Source organism: Gymnoscopelus braueri (genome assembly GCF_963280865.1).
Source record: "Gymnoscopelus braueri genome assembly, chromosome: 12".
NCBI classification, from domain to species: Eukaryota; Metazoa; Chordata; class Actinopteri; order Myctophiformes; family Myctophidae; genus Gymnoscopelus; species Gymnoscopelus braueri.
Genome location: NC_137614.1, coordinates 11,511,833 through 11,539,005, shown reverse-complemented (window position 1 = coordinate 11,539,005; position 27,173 = coordinate 11,511,833). Strand labels below are relative to the sequence as shown.

General features: G+C 38.7%; 2 protein-coding genes across 2 annotated transcripts in view; both read right to left on the bottom strand.

Moving 5' to 3' along the window:
- Nucleotides 1–51: 51 nt before the first annotated feature.
- On the bottom strand, nt 52–11,584 carry LOC308097174 (hemicentin-1-like). Its single transcript, XM_080444817.1, has 22 exons — nt 11,519–11,584; nt 10,724–10,747; nt 7,943–8,335; nt 7,491–7,781; nt 7,080–7,352; nt 6,685–6,975; nt 6,086–6,364; nt 5,613–5,906; nt 5,211–5,480; nt 4,731–5,021; nt 4,325–4,591; nt 3,930–4,220; nt 3,440–3,709; nt 2,973–3,263; nt 2,399–2,671; nt 2,187–2,307; nt 1,940–2,091; nt 1,661–1,762; nt 1,225–1,275; nt 955–1,020; nt 516–581; nt 52–389 (listed from the first exon to the last, which is right to left on the bottom strand). Exons 1-22 carry the CDS (start codon nt 11,547–11,549, stop codon nt 205–207), a joined length of 4,572 nt encoding a protein of 1,523 aa, XP_080300943.1. The 5' UTR covers nt 11,550–11,584; the 3' UTR covers nt 52–204.
- A 4,097-nt stretch (nt 11,585–15,681) lies between these two features.
- LOC308097173 (Fc receptor-like protein 5) overlaps nt 15,682–27,173 on the bottom strand; it is a 29,423-nt gene continuing 17,931 nt past the window's right edge. The window contains exons 12-27 of the mRNA XM_080444816.1: nt 22,250–22,531; nt 21,784–22,071; nt 21,402–21,674; nt 20,935–21,225; nt 20,363–20,635; nt 20,160–20,265; nt 19,897–20,054; nt 19,548–19,643; nt 19,109–19,124; nt 18,907–19,004; nt 18,670–18,720; nt 18,393–18,434; nt 18,039–18,054; nt 17,837–17,934; nt 17,552–17,599; nt 15,682–17,283 (exon numbers count right to left, since the gene is read on the bottom strand). Of these exons, the coding sequence (XP_080300942.1) occupies nt 17,276–17,283; nt 17,552–17,599; nt 17,837–17,934; nt 18,039–18,054; nt 18,393–18,434; nt 18,670–18,720; nt 18,907–19,004; nt 19,109–19,124; nt 19,548–19,643; nt 19,897–20,054; nt 20,160–20,265; nt 20,363–20,635; nt 20,935–21,225; nt 21,402–21,674; nt 21,784–22,071; nt 22,250–22,531 (2,144 nt within the window). The 3' untranslated portion in view covers nt 15,682–17,275. The remainder of the gene's footprint in view (nt 17,284–17,551; nt 17,600–17,836; nt 17,935–18,038; nt 18,055–18,392; nt 18,435–18,669; nt 18,721–18,906; nt 19,005–19,108; nt 19,125–19,547; nt 19,644–19,896; nt 20,055–20,159; nt 20,266–20,362; nt 20,636–20,934; nt 21,226–21,401; nt 21,675–21,783; nt 22,072–22,249; nt 22,532–27,173) is intronic.

Genomic DNA, 27,173 nt, shown 5'->3' with positions numbered 1-27,173 from the left:
TTGACCAAAAACGGTGTCATAGGATGAAGGTCTGTAATGGTTTATTTCTGTATATTACTATTCTAAATATGGCTTCTGGCTTTGTGACTGTGTGTTCAGGTTTGAAGGACACCCAATTAACTATATGAAAGTGATCCAAATGCAGAGTATCCTCACTGCTTGAATGACATCAGCCGTTGAAACCCCTCTGCCGTATCAACACTCTCAGATGGCACAGCTAGAGGGAGAAAGGGAGATGTGGATCACCGATATGCCTCTCCTGATATAAAAACATAGAAATGTGCAAGTCATCGTAGGGAGAAAACTTAATACGGTTGTAATACCTTGGTCCTCTGGAGAAGATACGAGTGCTGTCGATTCACTGCAAATTGCTTCATCGTCATTTGTTTCTGCACGTCAAATTGTTTTAAAAATAGCACATAATCACACAGATTAACATCTGAAATTAACCAAGAGATCTTCAGGTTACCAATTTGATTTATCATGGGATATCTTAAAGGGTTATGTATTTATACCTTTATTTGAAGGAGTCTGTGAAACCTCAGCGATACCTTCACAGTCGTCCAAAGGGAAAGGGACATCTGTAGCATAGAGAGGATATACAGTACTGTAGGTCCGTATACACCGGCAGAATAGTTTATTTTGTGCGATTAATTCACATTAAGTTAAACTGCTTTTTGAGATTATAACGAGGCGATGAAGCAACGTAATTATTTTTCAAAATGAGGTCAATCTTTCAAATAGAGATTGACCAAATAAAATCAGCAACCTGTATGAATGAGGCATCACTAAAATAAAAGTTTGATGTAAAATAATTGCATTTTCATATAGTTTATTCGCGTTGCTCCTGGTGTGTAATGACCTTATAATAACCCACTGTAGATTCCAAACAGACATATGATAGACAAATAATCCATATATCACCTATTATCTTAAATGTAATATATTTAATACCTTTATTTGAAGCAGACGGTGCAACCTCAGTGACACGGTCATAGTCGTCCAATGGGCAAGGGGCTTCTGTAGCATAGAGGACAAGTCTTAAATGGAATCCAAACATTTCTAAGAAAAGACATAATGCTGAAGCAAAGGCCTGATTGGAAACCCCAGTGGAAAAAGTTTCACATGCACCAATTTCACCAATATCTCACTTATGATGAAGGTTTAGCACTATATATCAGCACACTCAGAAACGCCCAAACGACAAACCCCCGGTGGACTCACGTGTCTTCAGCTCAGCCATGGTGAGAAAAAGGTTGGGCTCTTCTGGCTTCTCTGTGAGTAAAAGATGAAACTGTCACCTCATTGTTGCCACAGAGAGCAAAGCTTTTTGAAAAGTCCTCATGATAGATTACAGTAGGTGTTCTGACAGATTTTGTTGATGCAATGTGATTGCCATGATCCTAGTCTGGATCTGTAGTAATACAAATACCTTTTACACATAAATGGTTATGTTTATTTTTTTGCAATTGGGTTAAAGATGGTTAACTTTAATTATAAAGTTAGATAATTGTATGCATGGGTTTGGTAATAGAGATCTGGGAAGGCGGGTAGTAACTGATATTGCTTGACCTCAAACTTCTTGTAGAAATAGTTTTTGGTACTTTAACATGGAAAACATACGGTATACTGAAAGATAATGAGGAGGATAAAGCAAAACCTGTCTTGCGGGTCAGTCTTAGAGCGATGCATCCCAGAAAGACGGCAAGAATTCCAAAGAAGAGACAACCAGAGATGGAGAGAAGCACCCTTCTCTTCAGAACTATAAAGACGGGAGAGAGACACAGAAAGAAAGGGAGAGAATTAGTACAATAACACACAGTACATGATGTACTGAATGTGATTCTGGCCTTCAGAAAAAGTAAAATTCATAACACGTATCATTTATTTTCAATGAGCGACAGTAGTAGGACAAAGTATGAATTAGGAAATTACTCACGGAGGTTCTTGGTCTTGAAAGCATCACTGAGGGTGGAGTAAGAGGGCTGTCCAACACGGATACCCTTGCAGGTGTACTGGCTCTGATCAGGGTCATACTGGGGCTTGACTGTGAGTATGTCAGAGGAACCCAGACCATTTCCTTCTCTGTACCTGTATGTTTTAGTGTTTTAGAGTGTTTTAAGATGCGATGGGACATACAATAACACAAATGTGGAACGTTTTATGCTAGAATATATAGATCATACCATGTGTAGTTCCACTGGTGTTGGCTTTGACTTCCCTTCACCTCACATCTGAGCACCAGACTATCAGTGGAGAAGACTTTTGACCAGCCAGTTAACAAGGTCATGACGGCCCACGGACGCACTGCAGACACAGTTGGAAAATGAGGTGAACTCGTTCCAACAGCTGCATGCTTGCAGATGCATTTAATCAAGGAAAAGGTTAATATGCTTACCTTGAATGTCAAGGTTACGGGCCTCTGAAAGTTCTGTGTGAAATTCTTTTTTCTTGCCTCTTGTTGCTTGGCATTGATACCCCCCCTTGTTTCTTTCAACAGCAGAGCTGATGGAATGGCTGTGTCTAGAAGTGACCAGTGGTGATTTATCTTTGTACAACTGATACTCCCATCCAGAGGAGACCATAACATCACAGCTGAAGTTGATGATATCTCCAATGTACATCACATTGAACTCTGGGCTTTGCTTCAGTACAGCTTTGGGCATCTCATCTGAGGGTATAGGTTATGCAAATTGTGTTCATGTTTAGATTAGACAAAAACATTCATAGTAAGGACATTCATCAGATTGAAGGGAAACTTTGACATTTTTTATTTCTTCATCACTGTGGAGAAGATTTTAAACATGTTTCCCTCCATTTGTTTTTCTAAAAATGAAAAGCTACTGTAGCTCTTTGTCTCCAATGAATGTTTCCCCCCGATGGCAACACAAAGGGAGAGGTTTAAACAACTAAAATACGAAATGTCAAACCATCCCTTGAATGGGGTATCAATAGAGTACAAAACATCTCACCATAGACTGTGAGCACAGATCCAGAACTATTTCTAGTGCTGACAGATCTGCTCTTATGTCGTCCCATACACTCATATTCTCCAGCATGTTTGGCTGAGACAGAGTGGATGGAAAGAGTAGCTCTATCTGAGTCCAGGGATGAAGATTTGTCCAACTGCATCAGTGTTCTATTTCTGTACCATGTATAGGTCCAGTCAGAGCTGTCTGGAACCCCACAGATTAACTGCACAGTCTCAGTGGGAAACACATCTGACCATGGAGTCATTAGCTTCAGAGCTGGAACAGGAATAGCTAAAAAAGAAATAGATTGTGATTTTTCTGTACCCATTTTTATGCTGTTTTATTTCAACTTTTTCAAGATTACAAATTATTATGAAAGTCAATGGCATCATATTATGGTGTAAAAGTATAATACACAGAAGTATTCAAAGAATGAAATATCAGATTTACTGATTTTTTTGGCTCACCAGATATCTTTAGAGTCTGAACCTCGCTGTAGTCTGTATTGAATGCTGTTGTGCCTCTTTTGGCCTTGCACTTATAAGTACCACTGTCTGATGAAGTAGCTGAGCTGATGTTATAACTATTACCACTGTTTGATTGTGGTGTTTCATCTTTATACCATAGATACTCCCAGCCCGTGGAAACATCAACTTTACAACCGAAGAACACTGGCTCTCCAATGTACATCTTCTCAACACTTGGATCTTGAGTCATCAAGGGTTTTGGCTTGTTAGCTAAATTAGAAAAGGTAAATAAATGTTAATTCTGTGGTGTCACAAATAAGTATTGTTACTGCTTGTTCAATATACAATAGTAATCAGAAATGGAAGGAATTAATACTTCTGAGAGTTAGAATAGATCGGATAGAATATAGCCAATTAAAATAACCAATTAATGGCATGTGTCAATCTTGCTGAGATAAACAAATGTGTAATAAAACTATTAAAAACTCACGATGAACTGTGATATCAGCAGAGTTGCTGGGTCCAGAGCTGATGTTCCTGGTTTTATGGTGACTTTTACAGGTGTAGAGTCCTTTATGTGTTTGTGTGGCTGAGAGGATGGTGAGTGACATTCCCTCTGCATCCAGGGACACAGCTGAGTCTGCACTGAGTTTCTGTCCATCTCTGTACCAAGTAAACGTCCAGTCAGAACTCCCCTGAACTCCACAGCTCATCTCTATTCTCTCAGTAGGGAACATATCCAACCACTGGGTCTGTACCTCCAGATATGGCTTAGGAGGATCTGGAAGTTTGTAGCAAATGGATATTCACTTCAAATATTCAAGAGTTTGACATTAAAGGTGATGTCTCCTGAGCTGGGTGAGTTATGAAAAAGGAAGTGCTTACCAGATAATTGCAGACTTTTTATTTCACTCTTCTCTGTATAGAACGGGCCCTTTCCTCGTTTGGCCCCACACCGGTATTGTCCACTGTCAGATGGCTTTGGAGATGTTATAGTATAATTGCTGGTTGTGTGAATCTCTGTTCCATCTCTGTACCACATGTATTCCCATCCAGAGGACGTATCAACCATGCAGCTGAATGAAACAGGCTCTCCAATGTATATTTCTTTCAAACCTGGAGTTTGTGTCACTCTGGGCTGGGGCTTGTTTGCTAATCAAAAATGGAGAAGAACGGGCATTTTATGTTAGTCTAGAATATATTCATACAAATGCCATCACCTACAACAGGGATTAAAATTATAATGTGATCTTTTTTATGGTATGGTTACAGTGCACGTAAAGTATCTTACCATAGACCGTTAGGCCAAATAAGTTACTATCTACAGTGGTAACTGCCTTGGTCTTGTGATGACCTCTACAGGAGTAATTTCCAGTATATGTCTGTGATGGAGGGGAGACAGTGACAGTTGAACCTTCGGGACCGAGGGACACAGTGGTGTTTTCATTGAGCTTCTGTCCATCTCTGTACCAGGTGAAGGTCCAGTCAGAACTCCCCTGAACTCCACAGCTCATCTCCACTTTCTCAGAGGGAAACACATCTGACCATGGAGTCATTAGCTTCAGGGCTGGAACAGGAATATCTGAAAAGACATAGATATTTTTTTTACTTATCTGTAACCGCAATTATGGTATGCTGTCTTATTTTAACAATATTTTAACATCATAAATTATGAGAGGCAATGCCATTACACTAGATTATTGTGTCAATGTATGATAGACAAAAGCTTTCAAAATAGAAATGACAGATTGGTACTTTTTCCTTGGCTCACCAGATATCTGTAGACTCTGAACCTCGCTGTATTCTGTATTGAATGCTGTAGTGCCTCTTTTGGCCATGCACTTATAAGTACCACTGTCCGATGAAGTAGCTGAGCTGATGTTATAACTATTGCTGCTGTTTGATAGAGGTGTTCCATCTTTGTACCATAGATACTCCCAGCCAGTGGAAACATCAACTTTACAACCAAAGAACACTGGCTCTCCAATGTACATCTTCTCAACACTTGGATATTGAGTCATCAAGGGTTTTGGCTTGTTAGCTAAATTTGAAAAGGAAAATTGTTTATTCTGTGGTGTCAGAAACAAGTGTCTTTACTCTTTACTGCTCGTGCAATGTAATAGTAATCAGAAATGGACAATCAAATAAAAAACAACTGCTAAACTGTGCTCACCATGGACAATAAGAATGAGTGTGTTGTTGGATTGAGTTTTGACAGGCCTGGTTCTGTGTTGTCCTCTACAGGTGTATGTTCCAGCATCTTCTTGTTTGGCAGATGAAATTATGAGAGATGATCCCTCTGCTCCAGGGGACACACTAATATGATCACCACTGAGTTCATGTCCATCTCTGTACCAGGTGTAGGTCCAATCAGAGCTTCTCTGAACTCCGCAACTCATTTCCACTCTCTCAGCGGGGAACACATCGAGCCATGGAGTTTGCAGCTCTAGAGAGGGAACAGGTACTTCTGCATAGACAACAACATGGCATAAGTTATACCATTTCATTCCCATCCCTTCCCTATTAGACCTTGACAATAACATGTTAATATATTTATAACTGGCAACTGCAAATTCTAACACTAGCTCTAACATAATTCTTAAAACGGATATTTTAGAAACGTTTAAAAAATTTTTTTTTTCTTACCAATAATTTTAAGAGAAATTGTCTCGCTGTCATTTGTAAAGAATTCATGTTTGCCTCTTTTCCCCTTGCATGTATACATTCCACCATCAGAGGGAGCAGGAGAGCCGATGTTGTAATTGGATTTACTGGAGTCAGAAGTGTTGAGTTGTTTTCCGTTTTTGAACCACAGATACTCCCAGCCAGAGGACACATCAACTTCACAGCTGAAGGTCACTGACTCTCCGACATACATCTGATCAAAGCCAGGATCCTTGCTTAAAGTTGATTTCGGTTTGTTTTCTAAACCAGAAAGTACAACAACAACCCATCACATTACCACCAAATCTTATTACAAATAAGAAAAACACTGTTTAAGAAACGTGTATATTTTTATTATCAGTGTAATAGCAAGATAATGTGACTGCTATCTTCCCTCTTGATATGTTAGCATTAGAACCAATGACAGAGGTGAGCAATAACTACTTCTGCTGCATTGACATAACAGTAAGTACTGTCTCTTATCCAATAGAATATAGCCAATTAAAATACTTTTCATTCTTGCTGAGATAAACTAACATTCTTTTACATCCTAACATGTAATATAACTGTTAAATACTCACGATGAACTGTGATATCAGCAGAGTTGCTGGGTCCAGAGCTGATTTTCCTGGTTTTATGGTGACTTTGGCAGGTGTAGAGTCCTTTATGTGTTTGTGTGGCAGAGAGGATGGTGAGTGACATTCCCTCTGCATCCAGGGACACACCTGAGCCTCCACTGACTTTCTGTCCATCTCTGTACCAGGTAAAAGTCCAGTCAGAACTCCCCTGAACGCCACAGCTCATCTCTATTCTCTCAGTAGGGAACACATCCAACCACTGGGTCTGTACCTCCAGAGATGGCTTAGGGGGATCTGGAAGTTTGTGGCAAATGGATATTCACTTCAAATGTTCAAGAGTTTGACATTAAAGGTGATGTCTCCTGGGCTGGGTGAGTTAAGAAAAATGAAGTGCTTACCAGATAATTGCAGACTTTTTATTTCACTCTTCTCTGTATAGAACGGGCCCTTTCCTCGTTTGGCCCCACACCGGTATTGTCCACTGTCAGATGGCTTTGGAGATTTTATAATATATATATTGCTGCTGGATGTATGAATCCCTGTTCCATTTCTGTACCACATGTATTCCCACCCAGAGGACTTGTCAACCATACAGCTGAATGAAACAAGCTCTCCAATGTATATTTCTTTCAAACTCGGAGTTTGTGTCACTCTGGGCTGGGGCTTGTTTTCTAATCAAAAATGGAGAAGAACAGGCATTTTATGTTAGTCTAGAATAGATTCATACAAATACCATCACCTACAACAGGGAAGCAAATGTTAAAGTGATCCTTTTATGGTATGGTTACAGTGCATGTAAAATAACTTACCATAGACTGTTAGGCCAAATAAGTTACTATCTACAGTGGTAACTGCCTTGGTCTTGTGATGACCTCTGCAGAAGTAATTTCCGGTATATGTCTGTGATGGAGGGGAGACAGTGACAGTTGAACCTTCAGGACCGAGGGACACAGTCGAGTCCTCAATGAGATTCTGTCCATCTCTGTACCAGGTGAAGGACCAGTCAGAACTCCCCTGAACTCCACAGCTCATCTCCACTTTCTCAGAGGGAAAAACATCTGACCACTGGGTCTGTACACCCAGAGATGGCGTTGGTGGGTCTGCAATTTTATAAAATGTAAAACTCATTACAGAGATGTATGAAACACATTTTAAGGCCATATTCATAATTGTTTCTCATATGTTTCTCAAATGTTCTGGTAGAACAGTATGATCATTATGACTATAAACTAAGTCTGAAAACCACTGGTCTCAGTCTCACCAATAATAGTCAATGAAATGTCATCGCTAAATGCTGAGAGTTCCTCTCCTCGCTTGATTCGGCACCAGTATGTTCCATCGTCAGCAGGGGCAGCAGAGTTAATGGTATATTCTGTGGAAGTTGGTTCAGCAGATTGTAGAGGTGTTCCTTGGTTATCATGGAACCACTGATACGTCCAGTCTGGAGTATTGCCTGTAGCATTACAGTGCAGATTAACCCTCTCCCCCCGATAGATGTGGGCAGCAGGTGGATCCACAGACAAAGCTGGAGTTACACTGGACATTGGGGGAGTTGTCATGGAAAGGTCATAGTCATAATCATCGGTCGTGGTAGCTGGAGTTACACTGGACATTGGGAGCAGAGTTGTCATGGGAAGGTCATTGAGCGTGGTAGCTGGGGAAATTGATGGGATACAGATAGGACAAGGGTTAGATCGCAACAAACACAACCACCAATAACTCTTACAAAAGTTTTTAAATTGCCATCCATGCCATATCAGAACCATGACTAAGTCTATAGAATTTGTGTTTGTAGATTATTTGTCATGCACTGTAAACCTTAAAAAACTAATTAAAGTCATACTTTCTAACTTTTTGAATTAAACAAATGTTATTTTGGTATATCTTTAACTGGTATGTTATACACAACAACCTAATCTGAACAATATTGCAGTCAAAATGATGCAGTTCAATGTACCAGAAATGTATTTATTTATGTATTTTGAAGTTAATATACAGTATACCGTTTCTGAAAATATTGTTGATGTGTTCCAAAATATCCTTGGTACTAGGATACTGCAACATTTGTTTGGGAATGGTATTGGTATTGGAATGATTTTTCTCCTGAACGGGATTCTGGGAATCGCATTTCTTACAGACAATAGAGCTACTATAGGTGTTGCCAAACAACTAAAATGGATGTTACACTTTATGACTTGAAGCTCACTTCCATTTCGGAATCTTTTTCATTGGCAAAATGGGGTGGGACTAGTTGTAGTGCTATTTGTGGTCGTGCTGTTCAAAGTATAATTTTATTTTCTCCTTCAGGGGAGCAGAGATTATGTTTTAGCCCGTCTGAATGCATTCTTGAACATGGACATAGCAAATCACCGCGGTGGTGATAGAGAGAGCTCTCTCTATCATAGAGAGCGCTCTCTCTATCACCTAAAAGGTGATAGGGTGACCACCTCATTTGGTACCATGCATGGGCCTTTAGACACCCCTGAGTTATGGCATTTTGTTAAAGTGTAAGGTAAGATGGTCAACTTCAGTGATGCTTACAGAACGAGGTTCTTCACCACATCACTGTCATGCCAATACTGATGGTAAAGCTCAATCTTTCATATAATGTTGCTTAACAGTACTTTTTTTCTGATGAGAATGTGTTGCATGTTCAGCAAGATAACACCCGCAAATTATGACAGTTTTAAGTGTGAGATGAGTCAGCCAATCTGGGAACCCATTGACAAAGAAAAGAAAAAGTTTTCCGTCTTGAGAGATTAGCTGACTGCAGCACTATGAGTGAGGTGGGGCTGCTACATTTGGGCGTGTGTGTGTGTGTGTGTGTGTGTGTGTGTGTGTGTGTGTGTGTGTGTGTGTGGGAGACATGGCTGGTATCGATAGTGTGGCAAATGAGTATTGAATTGAGTATTCTAGTAGCCCTATATGAACTGGCCACTGAAAAAGATGTGGGTATACGGCGTCGTCGGTGTATTACCTTCGTATACCCTCCACTACACCACTGCTTAGGCTTATAGGCCTACTACAAATATATTAATCTTTCAATACAATTATTTAATATGAACACTACTTGATTATAATTTGATCCCTCTCTCGTCTTTCCCTTAACCTCACTCTTTCACCTCCCTCAGCAATGAAAAACAAAATAGTTAGAATCGATCAATGTGCACTTTTTGTATGTATGTAACTGTCTATTCTTGATGTGTTTATGTGTGTTTTTAACACAGCAACCTATACACGCCCCACGCCTGCAGCAGAACATGTGGATCCAGGTTTGGACTCTTTAGCCATTTAAGAAGCCACCGTTAAGGACATAATCAATCGACATCATCTGACTCGCTGAACAACTTTAAGTAAGTACTGTACAAGCAGTGGTTCTCAACCCACATGAATTTGTGAATTTGTAAATATATATATATACAAGAAAAACACTGTTACTGCATCAAAAGTAATCAACAACTGTTCAAACATTGGCCAAATTGTCAAATGATATAAGAAAGAGACAAAAGTGTTGAGCCGATCTACAAGCTCACAACACCTTGCAACTTGTGAGCTTGTACAGTAGATCCATGCTATTTTCACAATATTTATCTGTCGAACCGAGTCAAACAAATGTAATGCCTCAATTCCTTAATTCCAAGTGCTTGTCAGGGTGGGGAGGTCCCCAGTTCAAATATGATTATTTTGGGGAGTCCCCAGTTCAGATATGATTATTTTGGGGGGTCGAGGCCTGAAAAGGTTGAGAACCACTGCTGTACAGTACAGTACAGTACAGTACAGTACAGTAAGTTTAACACAGCAACAACCATTACAGACAATCAGCCTGCCCCTAAGCGCCGTTACATATCTGCCCTTTGGTACTTGTACATCTGTCTTTATTGCTTTTAATGAGTTTCTATTGTCTTGGGTTCTTGTGTCCGTTTTACTGTACATCTCTAAGATGATTTTAATTCTGAATCTTATCAATGATTGCAACAAAAAATCATTACAGCATAAAACTACAAGGTTATTTCAAACACAGTGTAATAGAATCAGGCCATACCATTTTCACAAAGAGCAGCAAACACTGTTGAAAAGAATTCAGAGTTAGCGTACAGTTTAGACAATTATATAAATGCAAGAGAGAAGTACAAGTTCCTTTTTTATGACCTTATGTAATAGTGCTGACCACCTAAAACAATACAAAGTAGACAGACCAAGGACGAACGAAACAAGAGTCAAGAATATTTGATTCTAATTGTGACCAGCTAGTTCTGTTTTTCACAAGAATTTAAGTAAAATACAAATACTTTTAACAGAAGGCAATCTTTTGATCTGCAACACTGCAATAACATTTTTATGATTTTGGGAAAGCTTAGAATTGGGTAAAATAATATCAAAGAGTGTCAAAGACCTTACTATTTCTATCGATAATCAGAGAATTATGCACTATACAGGTATAGTGGTCTGTATTCATGTAAAGCCTATGAAAAACAATATTGTAATTTGAGTAAGTAAGTCATTATGAAAGTAATTAATTTAATAATACAGTTGAGAATGAAACTAAACCAAAATAGCACCCTTATATTGACAGTAAATCTCTTAAAGCTGCTTTAGCCAACTTTGGAGAAATGAGTGAGAAAAAAAGAAAACAAAAGAAAGACATTAATAAGACCTTCAACATAATACAAATACCCTAAAAAAGCACTGTTCACATGCTAGAATGACGTGTATATTAATTCATGTGTCAGTGAACATTTCTAGAGATTATACCATTAAAATGAAACAAAGAAAATATTTGAAATGAATTATAGGCTATAATCAAATAGTTACAGAGTGCAACTTCCTAAAAACTTACATAAGATGCTGAAGGCTTTGATGAACCACATTGTTTCATTGAGCCGTGCACGTGCAGAGATGATGATGCATGGATGATGCCCTGTTGGTTAATGTGTTGAATGAAATGTGTACCCAGCAGGGCTATGGTACGTGTGTATCAGTAAGTAAGGCAACGTGAGTAGGGGTGTGTGCTTACTGTACTTTATTTCTAAACTCACTTATAGTCCTAGCTGCTTTCTAATCTCACTTCTTGGCTAGCTGCTTCCTAGTCTCACTTCTGTGGCCTGGGAGTCACCTCACCGCCCTGCAATGATGGAGGAAGTACACAAGTGTTTTACTTAAGTAAAAGTATCAATACGGCAAGGTAGAAATATATCTTTTAAGTAAAAGTCTGGTTTTCAAAATGTGCTTGAGTAAAAGTACAAAAGTATTGGCATCAAAATATACTTGGTATAAGTAAAAGTACTCCTTAATATTTTTTTTATTCAAATGTATAAAATGTATAAAAATCTTTTGAAAATAGCAGATCTACAAGCTCACAACGTGTGTTGTAGATCTGCCATTTTCAAATGGCCTATAGGGCTCTATGAATGTTTTGTGATAATAATAATTTGATTAGAATAATCTAAATCTACAAATCTAAATCTACAAATCTAAATCTACAAAGTAACTAGTATTGGAAATACTCAAGTAAAGTAAAAAAAAAATGCCTCAAAATTATACTTAAGTACAGTACGTGAGTAAATGTACTTAGTTACTTCACACCACTGCAACTCTGTCCCCACCCCAGCAAAAGCCATGTGCTTTGAGGCAGCAACAGGAAATGTGTTGGTGAACCACATTCAGGCGTCTGTGAGGAAATACATTTGTCATTTCTGATCATCGCTGAGAAAAGGGGGGGGGGAAACAGAATGTCGTTGTTGACTGCTTTGGTTGATATACTAATTGTATTGCATATGAACCAAATGTTACGTTCAAAAACATAACAGAATTGGGTCATTTTAAAATGTAACTAAAACCAAAAAGAGTGTTTGTATGTATACTGTGAGGGTTAGAGGGACATAGTGATTGAAGGCTGTAAGAAATTCACCCAAACAATTCCCTATTTATAACCATATTGAAGGCATCAAACATGCACAAATAATCACAACACATAAATGTTCAAAAGAGCACAAAAATTTGCACATTTGAATTAAACTGAAACTACACTGTAACAAAGTTTCAATTTCCCATTTCAACAAAGTTACACCCAAGGCAAGGAAAGTTTATTTGTATATAGCACATTTTAGCAACAAGGCTTTATGTTTTATTGTGCTTTACAAACGTCACTTTTAAATAGCAAAGAGGAAGGGTGAGGGCAGGGACACATATGCACAGGCTCATTGGCAGAGTATGGAGCCATCATGAGAGAAGAGGGGGGGGGGGGGTTGCTGTCATAATTAAGCCACATTAAATTAAAGAAAATTACATTCATTAAAATGACTGAATTTTCAGCTGAAGTGCATTCTGGGTACATTCAATGATTTATTAAAATGTAAGTTTAGGTTTTTGATTATTTTTTTTACCAAAGTTTACAAAGGAGATGTTTTAATTGCATGCTTTTACATGATCAAAAATCCCATTTGAAAATGATTACCATGTAATTATTGCACCATTAAACCACCATTACATTTTTCCTCTCGCGTACCCCACTTTGGGAATCCCTGATTTAGTCAATGTCGACCAGCCATGTTTTATTTTAGGTCTAAAGCTATTTATCAAAACTTTTGTCTGGAACATTCAGGGATTATTTTCTGCTTCTGTCTCATGTGCTCTCAGAGAAAAGTATCATCACATTGAACCACAAAAAAAAGTGTCTTCAGCTTTTACAATCAAATTGCAATTAGTGTCAACAACACATCTGAAAGAACACTCAAACGTGTATTATTTTGTACTTTGATCTTATAGGCAAAGTTCAATGTGTTTAAGGTGATCTACTGATCTTTGTTGTATGTCTTGTGTACAGGTATACGAGTAAAACAAATATATATATATTTTTGGCTTCTCCAACATTGTGGCTTGAGTGCTTGAGACTTGTCACTGCTCGATAGTAGCCTGCACATACAATGTCCCCTGACATGGATACATACATCATACAGCATCAATATGGTCTCTTTAATCAAACCAAGCAGAGGCACATTTTTGGACTATTTGTGATCATGTGACAGGCAAATAGAACAACAGAAAGATACATGGTATCTGCTGACACCTGGTGTTTGGTCAAAGAACTGAAGCATTATCTACAAGCATTGAAGCATTATCTACAAGAGAACGTATTTATCATAGAGCTAGGGTTAGAATGTTATAATTTCTTTGAATGATAGTCTGCCTCCTATTTTTTACAGTGCAAATATCTACATAATAAAGCACTCAAAATAATATATGAACAAATGTGAATGAGAAATAAATACACTACTGGTAGAACATGGGCTCTGTGCAGAATTGTAGTCCCAGGTTTCCAGAAGGCTTCATACCCATTTCCTGTTCTGGTTCATTTTCCCATAGCTTCACTTGATTGGCTCGGCAGCAGATTTATACTGGAAACGCATATGACACCTTAATATGTGTTTCCAATTATTCTTCGGTGGTGCCCGGGCAAGGACGGATTAGCCATTGGGCCAGTGGGGCCGGGGCCCTTGACTCTCAGGGGCCCTTTGGGGGAACTGGGCCGAGAGGCTATCGACAATGTTCTAAACTGAGATGTATAGGTTAATCAAATATGTGGGCCCCTCCTCTGTATTCACTGCAGTGGTTAGAAGGATTTTGTCACTCACTCTTATCATATTGCAGTCTACAAGCAGCGAAATGTTGGTGCGGCATGTCCGCAAGACTCTGCAAGTTAAGGTTATTATTGTTACATGCAAATACATGCACTACTGTACTTAAGGTTACAGACTGTAAATCCTGTATGATAAAACGTCTACAGATGCTTTCTTGACCCACACGTGCCTTAATACCTGAGCAGTGTGTTTGCGTGCTGACTGACACACCTGACTGCCCATTGTGGGTAGCGCCTGAGGGGGGAGGGGCCCACGCTGGGGTTATTCCGTCCCTGTACCCGGGGACTACAGTTATGCACAGAGCTTATTAGGTTAGAACAAAAATTGGAACTTCCATTTTTTCCGAATGTTCGCCCCCAGAATAGGGATGCTAGGGTTCATGTGATTAAATAGTGACACAGTATACCACAATATTCTACCTTTCTTTTTAATATTGAAAACAAATCATGTTGAGAATCTATTCTAGACAATAGGTAGTGTTACACGTCAGAATAAAAAACGAATGAAGATTCGTTTTTCCCCCTTCTCTCATGGGAACTGATCCAGACTTCCTTCCTAACAAAGCTCTTCAGATGTAATTAAGATGGCTAAAATAATACAAGCCAAGTGGTATTTCTTAAAGTAAAAAAAATATTATTAGTCCTACTGCTTTGGAAATATTTAGAAAGAAGTGATCCAAATATAGTAATATATTTGGATATAATTTATTTGGATGTGAGGTTATATTATCCTAACTGCTTGAATGACATAAGCCCTTCATTTCCATCTGCCATATCAAGGATCTCAGATGTCACCGCTAGAAAGAGAAAGGGAGATGTAGGTCAATGATATGCCTCTAGTGATAAAATAATATACAGTAGAGGTTCAGGCCGCTACGCGGCCCTCATATCTAGAGTTACGTTGCACTGCCGATCCGACCAATATGTCTGAGTCATAGTGTTGGGGGATTTGTCATAGTACCCATTGTACTCATCTGTCTGTGGCCCTTTGTGCCCATATATGGAGATGTCTTTTTCTGTCTGTGCCACCATGCCAGGAGGAACCTACAGTGTCAGTATAGGGGAGTTCTAATTGCAACAATAAAGTAAAATGTGAGCAATTAGTTGTGCAGTTTACTGTAGAGTGTAGTGTGTGGAATGTCAAAACTATTTAAAATGCATGACACTGTTCTTGGCATAAGAGATGTGAGGAGTTTACACAACAGAGTTTATACAACATTTGTGTGAGAACAAACTTGTTTTGATTGAACTGCGAATACAAGCAGAGATGCACCCTGTTCAGATTCAAAGATCATGCATCCAAGGCTTATGACAAAATGTTATGAACAAATACAAATTAAGATTCATTCATTTATTTAGGCCTACATCACATACAGTAATTTGAAAAACATTTCAATTAAAAAAATATTTAAAGGCAGCATCACTGAGGTTTCATTGACATGAATGAAAATAGCTTTCAGAGTCAGACAGCAGTTCAAAATCTGTAACATGAGTTTATCTAAAAGAAAATACCTTAACAAAAGATACAATTGTTTGAAATAAAAATGTGATTAATCACAACAAGCATATATTTCATCACATAATTAACAATTCTGTGTTAAATCAGTAAACAAATGTACAATAGAAAATATTTCAATAATTAACAATTCTGTGTAGTAAACAAATGTACAATAGAAAATATTTCAACACAATTATTTGCATGCCAATTTTTCCCCTTTTCCTCCTGCTATGCCAATAGGGCTCAACAGTGAGTTTACGGAAGTAACAATGCAGCTCCTTTTATTTTCAGCTATCGTAACAATCCAATGTATGTAGACTCACCACGAGGTTCCTGGTTGTAAAACGATGATATATGCTCCACACATAGCCTATGTATGCAATCAATCTAGTTTTAAGAAAAACATGTTTAATTTGCGATGTCATGGAGAAATATATCACTACCCACAATTGCATCGCTCCCCCATCGAATGTCACATGAGTCTCTACTTCTCAAAGTCAGGAGACGCAACCATAATTTGTTGCCGAAAATAACCACTAGACAACGACAGTATTTTACAACACTATTAACAATTAACAATATAAAGACTATAAAAGCCAATGATTAAAGTTAAAAATGAAAAAAAGCTAAGCAATTGTTTGACAGCCTACTGACAGGCATCCTTTACCAACTTGTAGGAGTTGCTGGCCGCCCAGCTTCCCTCCCGTGAACAGGACAATTTTGCACGCCCAGCCAAGGCACCATGGAGCATTCAAACCCTTAGCCTCTGCAGTGGTGGCCAGGAACTTTACCCCTGTGCCACTCGAGTTCCAGATCCATTTGTATGGTTATGTACTTATTGGCAGTGTTGGGACGTGGGACTAACTTTCATGCATGTTTAATATGGAGGCGCGTTCTCGCTCATGTTGAGCCGTCTGCACCAGTCTAAGCCAGACAGAACTAAAAAGACTGATGTCAAGGTATGTTGTTGAAGACATGATTCCTAATTTCCTATATCTACTAGTTTTCATCCTAGTGAGCTCCAAAACTATTAACAGCCTACCTTTACCCGTTAGGTCTGCACCTTCCTTGAACATTTCTAAATCCAGACTTAAAACTTCATGGCCTTTTAAAAATCCTCCTGCCTTCATGGATAAATGGTTGGACACGTTCTTATGCTGTTTTAAACTCCCACGTTTTTTAACCTTCAGCTATTTTGTTTCTTGTATGGATTTATATTTGTATGCTCTGTATTTTGGTGTTTTGAAGTCACTAGTAACTAATACTATAACTAGTTACTAAACTTGCCCAATAATGCCTATTGGTGAAGATCCATTTGTATGGTTATGTGTGTTGCTCTGCAGTTATTGGTGAAGATCCATTTGTATGGTTATGTATATTTTTGTTGCTCTGCAGTTATTGGTGAAGATCCATTTGGCTTTAGCCACATCTGTTGTTGGGTTGTCCTACACGTCTCTCTTCTAAGGAGCTGAAACAAAGGTACAGTGACAGGATACTCTGTCATTGGACGTGCAGTATGTACAGTAGTTGTTGTTGTAAATATAATTTAAGTAATTACCCTTCAGAAACATTCCTATTTGTAAACATAATTAGCTGATTTCAGAATACCAGCTTACTAGGAAATAAATGACATCATTTAATACCCAATTTGATTTAATTAACACATTCTCATCATGTCGCATTAACATTCCAAAATAAGCCAAATTACTAGATCTTTAAATAAATGTATACTGTACCACTTTCATAGTCAGAGTGATCGATTGCTCCATAGATGCCAGTGTTGCCTAAAGATAAATCAGTATTAATGTGGTGCTTATTATTGTTGGTTCAAAATGTTTCAATTTTGTTAATTATTCTGCTAATGAGGAAAAACAAACACAACTGAACTTCCAAAAACGTTAAAAACAACATTTAATTATTATAGAATGAAGATTTGTTTTATCTTATTTGAAGTTATACATTAGATTGAAATTAGAACCAGTCATCCTTGTCAGAAAAACCAACACGATTGAACGACTGACCGTGCTGCAGTGGGCAGTACGTGTCATTAGGATCCCCACTTTGATTGGTGCGCTGGTCTGAAACTGAGCCCTGATTGGGTCCCTCAGAATGAACGGGCCTGTAATTAAAAGATAATATTTGGCATAAATGAAGGAGAAAAAAAGATGGAATCTACTGCAGTCATGTTGATCAATACACAGAGTAATACTTAGTGGTACTTACCTGACACAACATGGGTCTGTAAATGAAAGAAAAAGGTTGTACCATGAATCTTTGAACCTTTAAATTGCTATGTCATGACATTTAATAAGGAGAGTCGCTCCATGATTGTAATCTATAATACTGTATGAATGGCATGAGAATACACCACGAAACTCTGGTTTTCCAACCTTGTAATATTTTTACATTATTTTTATTTTTTACTGAGCTCAGGGTTGTGCGCTAAAATACTTTTTAACAAATCAAGTCCTACATCTGAACCTGGAAAAAAATTATACTCCAAACATTAACATTAAACAATAAACCACAGGAAATGAGTTTCAAATCATTGGATTAGATCTTTAATATATACTGTACCATTCTCATAGTCATCGATTACTCCATAGATGCTTGTGTCACCTAAAAGTAAACAAATACGCACATGGCGCTTATTGTTATTTGAGAAAATAAAGCTAATTCAGCTAATGCGGTTCAACAGAACACAACTGAACTCACAAAAAGGACATTAAATGTTTAATAATGATTTTTTTAAATTTGAAGTTATGAAATCATTTTAATTGAAATTCATCACTAATTTCACTGGAAATTAGTTTAAAATCATTGGATTAGATCTTTAATATACTGTATACTGTACCAGTTTCATAGTCATCACACTGATCGGTTACTACATAGATGCTTGTGTCGCCTAAAGGTAAACAAATAAGCACATGACGTTTATTGTTAGCTACATTTTTCAGCTAATGCGGATAAACAAACTCAACTGAACTCACAAAAAGGACATCAAATGTTTAATAATGATAATGATAAGTTATGAAATCATTTTAATTGAAATTCATCATTGTCAGAAGGACCATCTGGTTCAAAGACTGACCATGCTGCAGTGTGCAGTACACGTCATTAGGATTCACACTTTGACTTGTCTTCTGGTCTGAAACTGAGACCTGATTGTTTCCCTCAGAATGAATGGGCCTGTAATTAAAAGATAATATTTTGCATAAATGAACTAGAAAACAAGATGGAATCTACTGCAGTCATGTTGATCAATACACAGAGTAATACTTAGTAGTACTTACCTGACACACCATGGGTCTGTAAATGAGAGAAAAGGGTTGTACCATAAATCTTTGACTCTTTAAATTGCTATGCCATGATATTTATTAAGGATAGTAATCTATAATACTGTATGGCATGAGAATACGGTCTACTCAGAATCTGGTTTTCCAACCGTGTATTGGAAAAGCATGGCACAAAAAGTTGTACCATAAACCTTTGAACGTTTAAATTGCTAGGCCATGACATAGTAAGGGAAAGTTAGCCACATTTTTGACCAATCTGGAAAATAAATGCTTACCTATAGCTTTCTTCACAAAATGTGTGAAGAAAGCTATTGGCAAGCATTTACTTTCCAGATTGGTCAAGAATTTGGCAAATGTTCCCATACTAATATTTATTAGGGAGAGTTGCTCTGTGATTGTAATCTAGATGCAGTCTATCTAATGTAGTAGTTCTCACCTTTGTATGTTCTGTATCGACAAAACAGGAGCAGAAGGATCGTCAGTGGAATCACAACCAGAAGTCCCACAATCAATCCCACTACAGGCCCAGACCCTGAAGGTTGAGATACGGTGAGGAAAATTGCATTTTAAATAAATAGATTAGCATTAGAACAACTCATTTTAACATTTAACATCACAGGCTGTAGTGTATGACTCAAGAAGTTGTGATTCAACTACTGTTATAATAATGTACTGTGTGTGATTCTGGTCTCCACAGAAAGTACATTTCATAACATGGTGTAACATATTAGTTATTTTTGATGAGAGACATTCTTGTAACACAGTCTGAATCAAACGTTACTCACGGAGGTTCTTGGTCTGGAAAGCATCACTGAGGGTGGAGTAAGAGGGCCGTCCAAAGCGGATACCCTGGCAGGTGTACTGGCTCTGATCAGGGTCATCCTGGGGTGTGACTGTGAGGGTGTCAGACTCAGAGGGACCCAGACCGTTTCCTTCTCTGAACCTGTATGTTTTAGTGTTTTAGGGTGTTTTAAGACACAATGGGGCATGTAGGCCTACAGTACATACTGTGCATGCATGTCGTACACTTTATGCTAGAAAATCATACCATGTGTATTTCCACTGGTCATGGCTTCCATTCACCTCACATCTGAGCACCAGACTATCAGTGGAGACTGACCAGCCAGTTAAGGTCATGACGGCCCACGGACGCACTGCAGACATAGTAGGAAAATGAGGCAAACAAGTTCAACAACAGCTGCAATGCATGCTTGCAACTATATTTAAGAAGGAAAAAGTTATTATGCTTACCGTGAATGTCAAGGTTACGGGTCTCTGAAAATTCTATGTGAAATTCTTTTTTCTTGCCTCTTGTTGCTTGGCATTGATACTCCCCCTTGTTTGTTACATTAGCTAAGCTGATGGAATGACTGTGTCCAGAAGTGAACAGTGGTGATTTATCTTTGTACCACTGATACTTCCATCCAGAGGAGACCATAACATCACAGCTGAAGTTCACAGATTCTCCAATGTACATCACATTGTACTCTGGTTCTTGCTTCAGTACAGCTTTGGGAATCTCGTCTGAGGGTATGTTATGCAAATTATAGTAATGTTTAGATTAGAACCAAAAATCCATAGTAAGGATGTGTTCGTAATTCATCAGATTGAAGGGAAACTTTGACATTTTTAATTTTAAGAGTTTAAACATTTTTCCCTCCATTTGTTTTCCTAAAACAGCTACTCTACAGCTACTGTAGCTCTTTGTCTCCAATGAATGTTTCCCCCCGATGGAAACACAAAAGGAGAGGTTTAACCAACTAAAATACAAAATATCAAATTATCCCTTGAATGGGGTATCAATAGAGTATAAATCATCTCACCATAGACTGTGAGAACAGATCCAGAGCTATTTGTAGTGCTGACAGATCTGCTCTTATGTTGTCCCATACACTCATATTCTCCAGCATGTATGGATGAGACAGAGTGGATGGAAAGAGTAGCTTTATCTGAGTCCAGGGATGAAGAATTGTCCAACTGCATCTGTGTTCTATTTCTGTACCATGTATAGGTCCAGTCAGAGCTCTTTGGAACCCCACAGCTCAACTGCACTCTCTCAGTGGGAAACACATCTGACCATGGAGTCATTAGCTTCAGAGCTGGAACAGGAATAGCTAAAAAGAAATAGGTAATTGTGATTTTTCTGTACCCATAATTATGCTGTTTCATTTAAACTTTGTCAAGATTATAAGTTATAACGAGAGTCAATGTCATCATATTATTGTGTCAAAGTAAAATACAGAAGTATTCAAAGAGTGAAATATCAGATTTACTTATTGTTTTGGCTCACCAGATATCTGTAGAGTCTGAACCTCGCTGTATTCTGTATTGAATGCTGTAGTGCCTCTTTTGGCCATGCACTTATAAGTACCACTGTCTGATGAAGTAGCTGAGCTGATGTTATAGCTATTGCCACCGATTGATAGTGCAGTTTCACCTTTGAACCATAGATACTCCCAGCCAGTGGAAACGTTAACTTTACAACCAAAGAACACTGTCTCTCCAATGTACATCTTGTTCTCAGCTCTTGGATATTGAGTCATCAAGGGTTTTGGCTTGTTGGCTAAATTTGAAACGGAAAATGTTTATACTGTGGTGTCAGAAACAAGAGTCTTTACTGCAGTGTAATAGTAATAAGAAATGGACAAAAACAACTGCTAAACTGTGCTCACCATGGAGAATGAGTGTGTTGTTGGATTGAGTTTTGACAGGCCTGGTTCTGTGTTGTCCTCTACAGGTGTACGTTCCAGCATCTTCATGTTTAGTAGATGACATTTTGAGAGATGAACCCTCTGCTCCAGGGGACATACTAATATGATCACCACTGAGTTCATGTCCATCTCTGTACCAGGTGTAGGTCCAATCAGAGCTTCCCTGAACTCTGCATCTCATTTCCACTCTCTCAGTAGGGAACACATCGAGCCATGGAGTTTGCAGCTCCAGAGAGGGAACAGGTATTTCTGCATAGACAACAACATGGCATAAGTTATACCATTTCATTCGCATCCCTTCCCTATTAGACCTTGGCAATAACATGTTAATACATTTATAACTGGCAACTGAAAATTCTAACACTAGCTCTAACATAATTCTTAAAACAGATATTTTAGAAAAGTTTTAAAGATAGTCTTTTCTTACCAATAATCTTAAGAGAAATTGTCTCACTGTCATTTGCAAAGAATGCATGTTTGCTTCTTTTCCCCTTGCATGTATAGTTTCCACCATCAGAGGGAGCAGTAGAGTTGATGTTGTAATAGGATTTACTGGAGTCAGAAGTAATGTTGAGTTGTTTTCCGTCTTTGAACCACAGATACTCCCAGCCAGAGGACACAGCAACTTCACAGCTGAAGGTCACTGACTCTCCAACATACATCTGATCAAAGCCAGGATCCTTGCTTAATGTCGACTTGGGTCTGATTTCTAAATCAGAAAGTACAACAACAACCCATCACATTACCACTAAAGCTTATTACAAAGAAGTGTCACATGAGAGAAAAAAACACTGTTAAAGAAACGTGTCTTTGTTATGTAGTAGCCTAATACTGCATCATTAATACAAAATGAATGGTCTCTGAGAGCAAACTTCAAAAGCATACTTTATTATCAATGAAATCGCTGACTGCTATCTTCCCTCTTGATATGTTAGCATTAGAACCAATGACGGAGGTAAGCAATATCTACTTCTGCTGCACTGATATTACAGTAAGTGTACTGTCTCTTATCCGATCGGATAGAATATAGCCAATTAAAATAACCAATTAATGGCATGTGTCAATCGTGTTGAGATGAACTAATGTGTAAGGTATAACTGTTAAAAACTCACGATGAACTGTGATATCAGCAGAGTTGCTGGGTCCAGAGCTGATTTTCCTAGTTGTATGGTGACTTTTACAGGTGTAGAGTCCTTTATGTGTTTGTGTGGCTGAGAGGATAGTGAGTGACATTCCCTCTGCATCCAGGGACACACCTGAGCCTCCACTGACTTTCTGTCCATCTCTGTACCAGGTAAAAGTCCACTCAGAACTCCCCTGAACTGCACAGCTCATCTTTATTCTCTCAGTAGGGAACATATCCAACCACTGGGTCTGTACCTCCAGAGATGGATTAGGAGGATCTGGAAGTTTGTAGCAAATGGATATTCACTTCAAATGTTCAAGAGTTTGACATTAAATGTGATGTCTCCTGGGCTTGGTGAGTTAGGAAAAAGGAAATGCTTACCAGATAGGCTTAATTGCAGACTTTTGTTTTCACTCTTCTCAGTATAGAACGGGCCCTTTCCTCGTTTGGCCCGACACCAGTATTGTCCACTGTCAGATGGCTTTGGAGAGGTTATAGTATAATTGCTGGATGTTTGAATCTCTGTTCCATCTCTGTACCAGATGTATTCCCACCCAGAGGACTTATCAACCATACAGCTGAATGAAACAGGCTCTCCAATGTATATTTCGTTCACACTTGGAGTTTGTGTCACTCTGGGCTTGGGCTTGTTTGCTAATCAAAAATGGAGAAGAAACAAGCATTTTCTGTTAGTGTAGAATCTAGATAAATAATGTGATGTGACTAATTTTATTTATTTTGTATTTTAATGGCAACATGTAAAGGAACTTACCATACACTTTTATATCAGCTACATTACTATGTCTAGTGATACGCCTATGTTTGTTCTTGTGATGACCTTTGCAGGAGTAATTTCCAGTATATGTCTGTGATGGAGGGGTGACAGTGACAGTTGAACCTTCAGGACCGAGGGACACGTAGTCTTCGTAGATTCCATTTCCATCTCTGTACCAGGTAAAAGTCCAGTCAGAACTCCCCTGAACTCCACAGCTCATCTCTATTTTCTCAGTGGGAAACACATCCAACCACTTGGTCTGCACCTTTAGAGATGGCGTTGGTGGATCTGCAAAGAATAGATTAAATCATTTTACAATTGTAAAAAAAAGAAAAGTAAATTAGATATTAAACTACTCACAAAGATTCATGCATAATTTTACAATGGCTAGTAAATTGGATATTGAACTCATTACAGAAATTCATGAAATACATTTTAAAGACACATTCATTAGTATTTCTTAAAGGTTGTGTTTTTAATATCGCTATGGAATAACAAAATAAGTATGATGATGATCATGATTATTATTGTCTCCGCCAGGCCGAAAGGCATGGCGAGAGAGTATGTTTTACCCCTGGATGCCAATTCAGAACCTCTGCCCCAAATTTTTCACATGGGCCTGTTATAGCGCCACCAGGAGGCCGATTTGTGCAAAACAAATTCTTTGACATTACTCCTACAGATTTTATCCAAACATCATGCAAATTGGTACACAGTATCTCTATAGTCATGTGATCAACCGGGATCTGTCCGATTTCCCATATTCCATCCTGATTGGCCAAGGTTGGCTTCCAAATTTTGCAGGATTGGTCCTTTTTGAACAAAATGCCTCAAATCATGAACGCAGCATGCGATTTCCATGACATTTCACACGCACATTCCCACTAGGCCGAGGAAGAAATGCCACCCATTTCACATTGGCCTGTTATAGCGCCACCAGCAGGTCTAATTTAGCAAAACTAATTTTTGGAACAAAATGCCTCAAATCATGAATGCAGTGTCCGATTGCCGTGAAAGAAGAAATGGCACCCTTTTCACATTGGCCTATTATAGCGCCACCAGGAGGCCACAATAACGTACCTGTGCTCCGAGGAGCACTTTTTCTAGTTTTTTCTTCTTCTGTCCCGAATGATACTTTCTTCCCTTAATCTTGCAATTTCATTGTGAAACAACACATTTTTTTTTCTTCTTTTTTTTCAGCTTCTGTGTGGGATGTGTGTGATGACACCTGGCAACCCAGCGCAAACGCTCTGCCTGAAGTGTTCACTGCTCTCACTTATGCCCGCTCTGTTCAATTTATCAAATCAAGCTTTATTTATAGAGCACATGTTAAACAATCGGACAGTAAAATCTAAGCATCAAGAAAAACATTATGCATGTGCACCCACACACATGTGTAGCATCAGATACACAATTAAAGTTAAATAAGTACAACTAGAAAAAGTGCTCCTCGGAGCACAGGTCTCCGCCAGGTCAGGTACGTTGTTGTGGCCTCCTGGTGGCGCTATAATAGGCCAATGTGAAAAGGGTGCCATTTCTTCTTAGGCCTTTCACGGCAATCGGACACTGCATTCATGATTTGAGGCATTTTGTTCCAAAAATTTGTTTTGCTAAATTAGACCTGCTGGTGGCGCTATAACAGGCCAATGTGAAATGGGTGGCATTTCTTCCTCGGCCTAGTGGGAATGTGCGTGTGAAATTTCACGGAAATTGCAAGCTGCGTTCATGATTTGAGCCATTTTGTTGAAAACGGACCAATCCTGCAAACTTTGGAAGCCAACCTTAGCCAATCAGGATGGTATATGGGAAATCGGACAGATTCGGGTTGATCACATGACTATAGAGATACTGTGTACCAATTTGCATGACGCTTGGATAAAATCTGTAGGAGTAATGTCAAAAAATGGGTTTTGCACAAATCGGCCTCCTGGTGGCGCTATAACAGGCCCATGTGAAACATTTGGGGCAGATGTTCTGAATTGGCATCGAGGGAGTGTGTGCGCACAGTTTCGCAGCGAGCGGGCCAACGGTGCCGGAGATTAGCTGGTAACACACGGACAGGACACACACACAGACGGACGGACAGGGGATAAAACATACTCTCGCGCCATGCCTTTCGGCCTGGCGGAGACTTTTGATTGATTGAATTGATTGAAATTTTTATTAGGCAAAAGAATGTAAAACAACACAGTTACATTTACAGTGTCAAACGCCTTTTGGAGGTCCAGCATGACCATGCCACAGTATTTGCCCGAGTCTACCTCACGTTTGATGTAGTCGGTCAAATACAGTAGGCATGTGTCAGTGGAGTGGGATGTTCTGAAGCCCGATTGGAATTCAAAAGACAATAACCTCAGGGGTGATCAGGTGTGATCAAAGGCCATTGAAAAGAAAAAGAAATGAGTCTTAAGAAGAGACTTAAAAGCCTCAATAGACTGGACACTTCTAATGGTAAAGGTCAGGCTATTCCAGAGCCTATAGGGGCTGCAGCAGCAAAGGCTCGATCTCCCCTGCATTTAGCCTAGTCATGGGAACTATCAAGAGCAGTTTAGTGCTGATAGTAGATTAAATAGGTCCAGATAAGAATAAGCACTCTTTTCTAACCGCTGTTTCTAACCAGAAAACACCATGTGTTTTGTAAGATATGATTGGACTAAATTACAGTGTGGTTGAATTCAGGAACTTGAGGTAGGCTAGTTCACTTCAACAGTGGCTGCTGCTTCTGTTTGAATACACTAGAACAGTGGTTCCCAAACAGTGGGTCACGGGTCCATTTTTATGGGTCGTGAGTAAATATCCCCTTTGTTTTTTTCATTTCCTACATTTTGTTTTTAATTATTAAAAGAAATATATATATATATATTTCCCCCCCCCAAAAAAGCTAACATGTTCATGAATTAAAAATAAATTCTGACATTTTTCAAAAATGATTCTCTAAATAAATGCCAAAAATGTAATAACTTCGAAAACAAATGTTTAAGAAGTAGTGAAAATGAGCCGATCTGCTATTTTCACTAGTTCGAGTCACTGGAAGTAATCAAATTTCTCTTTTGGGTCTCGAGCTGCACCAGAAAGACCACCCTTTCATTTGTCACTCAATCAATAACAGTCCAGCTCAGTTAATATTCTGTTTGCCTTTATTAATACTTTTATTATTGATGTATAAGGTTATTTACTTTATTAATTCAGGAGTCACAACTAGCGTGTAATTGTGACGCTAATTAACTGTAAATGACATGGGAGATAAGGCCTTTTACGCAATCTAGCATGATGATGCAGTTACAGTAATGCTGCATCATGTTATCCTTCCTCTTCTAGTCCAGACTTTCTCTCTGGCAATGATGCCCCACACACACACGCACACGCGCACACGCACACGCACACGTATACGCATGTACGTACGCATACGCACACACACGTATACGCACGCACAAACACACATACTTTCTC